The 6,650-nt window shown below is 35.4% G+C and overlaps 2 protein-coding genes across 2 annotated transcripts; both read left to right on the forward strand.

Annotated features, from left to right (window-relative positions):
• The first annotated feature begins 1,543 nt into the window (after positions 1–1,543).
• Positions 1,544–2,028, forward strand: LOC139853187 (auxin-responsive protein SAUR21-like). Its single transcript, XM_071842568.1, has one exon. It carries the CDS (start codon positions 1,614–1,616, stop codon positions 1,908–1,910), a length of 297 nt encoding a protein of 98 aa, XP_071698669.1. The 5' UTR covers positions 1,544–1,613; the 3' UTR covers positions 1,911–2,028.
• Positions 2,029–3,421: 1,393 nt separating this feature from the next.
• LOC139853392 (auxin-responsive protein SAUR21-like) lies at positions 3,422–3,870 on the forward strand. The gene has a single exon (XM_071842786.1). It carries the CDS (start codon positions 3,487–3,489, stop codon positions 3,784–3,786), a length of 300 nt encoding a protein of 99 aa, XP_071698887.1. The 5' UTR covers positions 3,422–3,486; the 3' UTR covers positions 3,787–3,870.
• The last annotated feature ends 2,780 nt before the right edge of the window (positions 3,871–6,650 follow it).

The raw sequence follows: 6,650 nt of genomic DNA on the forward strand, positions 1-6,650 counted from the left end.
AAATGGGTTGAAGGGTTCAATTCTTAGAACACCCTGATTCTCGAATATTTGGAATGTGTAATGTACTAAGGTGAAAATTCAATCTTCAAGATATTTTCATTTATGCATGAGTTTTTGTTTTAATTTGTTTAATTCTCATGAAACGAATTGCACTAAATTGGGGAGGATTGTTAGAAATTTAGTGTAATTGAGGGATTTAATCTATACTTGTAAATGGGTTAGGAGGTACGGAGTGTACACCCATTAAGTGATAGATTGCCCGGACCCGAAAATGGTTTTCCATTATCACAAATTTGAGTGATTACGGAAGTATTATTCTTGCACTAGGTGGAAATAAAACAAACAACTTTATGAAAAGGATTTAATCTAGATTTCCTTGATTTGGTTGTTGGAAATAAAACAAACAACTTTATGTAAAGGATTTGTTTTAGATTTGAAAACGATTTCCTTGATTTGGATGTTTGAAATAAAACAAACAACTTTATGTAAAGGATTTGTTTTAGATTTGAAAACGATTTCCTTGATTTGGATGTTTGAAATAAAACAAACAACTTTATGTAAATGATTTGTTTTAGATTTGAAAACGATTTCCTTGATTAGGATGTTTGAAATAAAACAAACAACTTTATGTAAAGGATTTGTTTTAGATTTGAAAACGAAATTAGTTAGTGAAACATCTCCATCGTGGAATAATACTTGTTTTTGGGTGCCTATAAATAGAGACTATCATTTATGAGAATAAGATATACGAAAAACACCTTAATACTCTTATGTAAAAGAGTTCTTGTTTACTGCCAATAACAAGAACTAATCTCTGTCTTATCCCAAAGTGATATTCGTGTAACCCAGGCAATAAGGGTCGAATAATTACTTTCGGAAAGTGATACCACGATTCAGTGATTTATCCGGCTATCGATTATTTTACCCTACACGAAATCTCAATAAAACCTCCAACAATATGAACATTAGGAGAACTGTGAGTTCTCCGAGTTTTAGCCCAATGACCTTGTACATAAAAACTTTACATAAATAGGTTACATTTAAGCCACTTATTATTCAAGTTTATATTCTTGTAATTAGGTGACATGCACAATGTCCTACAGATACCTCAACCATAAGACAACACCATGTGATTTGGTGCTATTCTTCACTAATTGTGTTTTAACTGTAGTCCACAATAATAGTACTAGTAATATATTTATCAAGTGATGGTAGTGACACTAAACTTTTTCTTACAAACAAAGAAACCCATGTGAGATGAGTTTTTATAACACCCATCACAATCAGTCACTAACATTTCTTTTCAAATCCATACAAGGATTTGTTGAATGAGCATGATGATGAGGGACCATGGTGTTGTTTACACATTGAAACCAGACCATGTATGTTTTACTTACTACTGTAAATGATTATTTGTAATTTGATCCTTGATATAGCAAGTTGGAAGACAAAACCATGTGAGTTTGCTTTATCATCTAATGCCCATTTCCCCTTCTATATAAACCATTCAATATGTACACCCAAATCACAACTTTCATTACAATCCTTCCAAATATCGTAAGGAATACATTGAAAATAAATCTCTCCTTTCATCAACCTTTCCAAGTAGCAAAATGGCTATTCGTATGCCTCGGATTATTCAAGCGAAGAAAATTCTTAGACGATCATTCTCAAACGGAAGTAACACAACATCTATCGACATCCCAAAAGGTTATTTTGCCGTTTATGTAGGAGAACAAGAGAAAATACGATTTGTGGTACCTGTATCACTATTAAGTCAACCTATGTTTCAAGATTTACTACATCAGACAGAAGAAGAGTTCGGGTACAACCATCCAATGGGTGGCCTCACAATTCCGTGTAGTGAAGACATGTTCATCAACCTTGCTTCTCGTTTGGGTGCCTTATGAGTTCTACACTTCATCTGCGTGATCACAATTTTGGAGACCACTAAGAACTAGTATTAGCTTGTAAATAGAGATACTTGTTCCACTTGTATAAAATTGCCAAATTAAAATGACAACTATTTCTACTTCACTGTGCTCTATTTACTATTTACTATCTATATAATTAGACATTAGACATAGATGACAAACTTATTGCACCTTTCACTATTTTGGTATCCACATACTCTTAATCGAAGTCTGTAATTGATCTGTAATTGAACATATATAAGCATCTTATCTGTGTCACCAAGAATAAATATAAAAAAATTACGGCCAAAGGTCAATGATTTTACCAACAAAGATTCTCAACACATTAGTTCCTCGTTTACATACAAATGCTACAAAAGAATAAGATTGATATATCTGACTTTCAGAAAGAATAAACTGAAAGATACATACCACACAAGAACTTTACTGCAGTTTCTGCATCTGGATAAATATTTCTGAATAACTTATGGAAACTAGTATACTTAAGCCTATAGATCAGTGTATATAAGAAAATTTCTACTCATTGATCAGAAGTTCTGCATGCCATACGTGATTACTGATTTTATGCATAAAAATGGGCCTGACAAGCTCTTAAGAATGATGAATATACAATTATGTTTAACTTACCGAATGAAAAGTATTTTATATTCTATACCTTATATAGTAATATGTTTAGACCATTACTCTCAACAGAATAAAGACATTAATTTTGTGTGGGTACTAATGAGATCAACCTCAGAGTTGATCAGCAGACCATATATTATACATGTAACGATGGATGCATCTTGCATCTGTATCTAATCTTATCACATGAACTCATCTACTGATAGTACATGAAGAATGAAATCCATATGAACATTAAGATAACTGTGGGTTATCCAAGTTTTAGCCCAATAACCTAGTTGATATCAAAACATGTTTGTGACATAAACAGGTTATGTTTAAGCCACTTAGATTTCAAATTTATATTTGGTTTTAGGTGATATTAAGGCGCTACATTTTACATACACCTCACCCTTAAGAAAACACCATGTGATTTGGTACTACTTTTCACTAAATGTGTTTATAACTCCGGCCATACGAGTGTAGTCCACATTAATAGTACTAATGTTAATAAACTGATAACTCGTTTTATAAAACAAGTTTGAAAAAGAAACCCATGTGAGATTGCTTCTTATATCTCCCATCACAATCAGACATTAAAATTTCCTTTCATATCCACAATCTAATCTATTATACAAGGATTTGTTGAATGATCATGATGATGAGGGACCATGGTGTTCTTTACACCAGGCCATATATTTTCCTTAATTACATTAATAAAAATGTATTTGTATTTTAATTCCTTGATAAAGCAAGTTGGAAGACAAAAAAACATGTGAGTTTGCCTTCTGAACCATACATCACTATCTATCATCTAATGCCTAATGCATCTTCTATATAAACCATTCAATATGAACAAAGCAACCAGAACTTTCATAACAATCCTTCAAAACATCTTAAGAAATATTTCAATACATTCTCTGCTTTCATCAAACTTTTAAAGTCTAAAATGGCCATTCGTATGCCTCGGATTATTCAAGTGAAGAAAACTCTTAGACGATCATTCTCAAACGGAAGCAACACAACAACCTCAATGGACATCCCAAAAGGCTACTTTGCTGTTTATGTAGGTGAACAAGAGAAAAAGCGATTTGTGGTACCTGTATCATTATTAAGCCAGCCTATGTTCCAAGAATTACTACATCTAGCAGAAGAAGAGTTCGGGTACAACCATCCAATGGGTGGCCTCACGATTCCGTGTAGTGAAGACATTTTCATTAATCTTGCTTCTCATTTGGGCGCGTTATGAGCTTGTAAAGAATTTGTCTCTGTTATCACAGTTTTGTTAGCAACTAACAAATAGGAACTATTATAGTTTGTAAATAGAAATACGTCATGCAATATATAAACTTTGAAATGATATCTATTTCAGTTTCACCATATTATTTCAGTTTCTACTATTATCATAAATACATAACTCATAACTGATGGGAAAATGGTCACAACGGGCAATCTACAAAACGGAAACAAACATCCGTTTGACAAACATTTCCCGACCCGTATGAAACCGTGAGGATGCTAACAAATAAGCTATATCGAATCCAACCCAAATCTGTCCCAATTCAGTAGCAAATCAACTAATAACGAATAATCAAGCACACACAATACACACGAGACTTTTTACGTGGAAAACCTCTCAAAATCGAGAGTAAAAACCACGGGACGATTTAAGCCACTTAAATTCCACTATCATCAACAAGAGAGCAATACAATAATCCTTCTCTAGATCAACTAGAGGTATACAATATCATCATACTCTTGAACTACAACAATCAACAAGTATATGAAACAATTAAAGACAAAAGATGAATGATTTCACCCAAAAAAACTGCAGTCTGATCCAGAAGCTATAACTCGAGCTACAGACCTCTTTAGACGAATTCAATGGTTGAAAACCTTGGCACTGATATCAGGAAGACACAGCCCAAATTTGATGAAGATCCAACGGTTAGATCTCTGGGGATCGTCTCTGTTCTGACCTGCTATTTTCAAAAACGGGAATGGAATATCTCACTCTTTTTCTTGATCTCTCTGATCTCTCATATGACCAAAATAGCTGCACACTTGAAGTTTAAAATGCCCTAGAATGATTGACTAAGTCAACTAGCATCTTGGGCCTATTTTGTTGGGCTTTGAGCTTGGACTAACACTTGCTCATAAATGGAAACCAATTAAAACCCAACAAATCTCCCCCTTTCCAATTATGAGGAAGGAATCGCCATCCCGGCGATCGAGCAACATACCTTGAGCTTCTCACTTGCTAAAGCCTTTGTGAACATGTCGGAACCATTATCATCGGTGTGAACTTTATCAAGTTCAAACGAACCTTCTTCAAGACGTTCTCTAATCCAATGATACCGCACATCTATATGTTTTATCCGCTTATGATACATAGAATTTCTAGCTAAATGAATCGCACTCTCATTATCACAAAGAACCACATATCGTGGTTGCTTAAACCCAATGTCTTGTAGAAACCTTTTCATCCACAATAGTTCTTTGCACGCTTCTGTTGCTGCCATATACTCAGCCTCGGTCGTAGACAATGCAACACACTTTTGTAACCTTGATTGCCATGAAACTGCTCCCCCTGCGAAAGTCATCAAATATCCAGAAGTGGATTTCATGTTATCTTTGTTTCCTGCCATATCTGAGTCTGTATAACCAACAAGCATCGGCTCTCCATTTCCAAATGTGATACCCAACTTTGAAGTACCTCGTAAGTATCTCATAATCCATTTAACTGCTTCCCAATGCTTCTTACCCGGATTTGACATAAACCGACTAACAACACCTACCGCATGAGCTATATCAGGCCTAGTACACACCATAACATACATCAAGCTACCAACCGCTGAAGCATATGGAACTTTATCCATCTCCTCAACATCCTCCTTTGAAGTAGGGCAATATCTATCTGTTAGCTTAAAGTTGTTAGTAAGAGGGGAACTAACCACTTTAGCATTCTTCATGTTGAATCTACTAAGCACCTTTTCAATGTATTGCTCTTGTGATATATGTAACGTCTTAGCACCTCTATCTCTAAAAATCCGAATGCCAAGAATCTGTTTTGCTGGTCCCAAGTCTTTCATAGCAAAAGACTTGCTCAATTCTCGCTTCAACTGCGCAATTCTTTTAATATTTTTACCAACAATTAACATATCATCAACGTATAACAACAATATGATGAAATCATCATCACCAAACCTCTGAAAGAAAACACAATGATCTGAAGTTGTCTTTCGGTAGCCTTGCTTTCCTATAACCGACTCAAACTTCTTATACCACTGTCTCGGTGCTTGCTTCAACCCATATAGACTTTTCTGAAGTCTACAAACATAATTTTCTTTACCCTTAACCCGAAAACCTTCAGGTTGCATCATGTAGATTTCCTTATCCAAATCACCGTGAAGAAAAGCAGTCTTGACATCCATCTGTTCAACCTCAAGATCAAGACTAGCAGCTAACCCAAGAACCACTCGAATAGATCCCATCTTCACAACCGGTGAGAAAATTTCATCAAAATCAATACCCTTTTTCTGACTGAATCCTTTAACGACTAACCTAGCTTTGTACCTTGGTTGTGAAGTAAGCTCATCTGTCTTCACTTTGAATACCCATTTGTTTCTCAAAGCTCTCTTGCCTTTAGGTAACTTCACCAGCTCATAAGTATTGTTCTCTTGTAAGGAATTCATCTCATCTTGCATGGCTTCACCCCACTCCTTCTTATGCTCATCTTTCATAGCTTCTGCATAACACTCTGGCTCTCCCCCATCAGTGAGTAATACATACTCATTAGCAGAATATCTAACAGAGGGATGACGGTCTCGGGTAGACCGCCTAAGTGGGACAAATGGGGGCACATCTGGTACTGGAATCTCTACCTGCTCCGGAGCATAATCATCATCAGTACCATGTTCATCATTATGAACATCATCTCCAACATGTTGTGGAGTAACTGGATCCAAATCAACAAGATCAGCACTAGGTTGAGGAACTGAATCTGTCTTATCAACATCTTTTAACATCTGATCTTCTGTAAACACAACATCTCGGCTTCGTACGAGTTTCTTCTGAATTGGATCATATAACCTGTACCCAAAATCATCTTCA

This window comes from Rutidosis leptorrhynchoides, chromosome 6 (genome assembly GCF_046630445.1).
Source record: "Rutidosis leptorrhynchoides isolate AG116_Rl617_1_P2 chromosome 6, CSIRO_AGI_Rlap_v1, whole genome shotgun sequence".
NCBI lineage: Eukaryota > Viridiplantae > Streptophyta > Magnoliopsida > Asterales > Asteraceae > Rutidosis > Rutidosis leptorrhynchoides.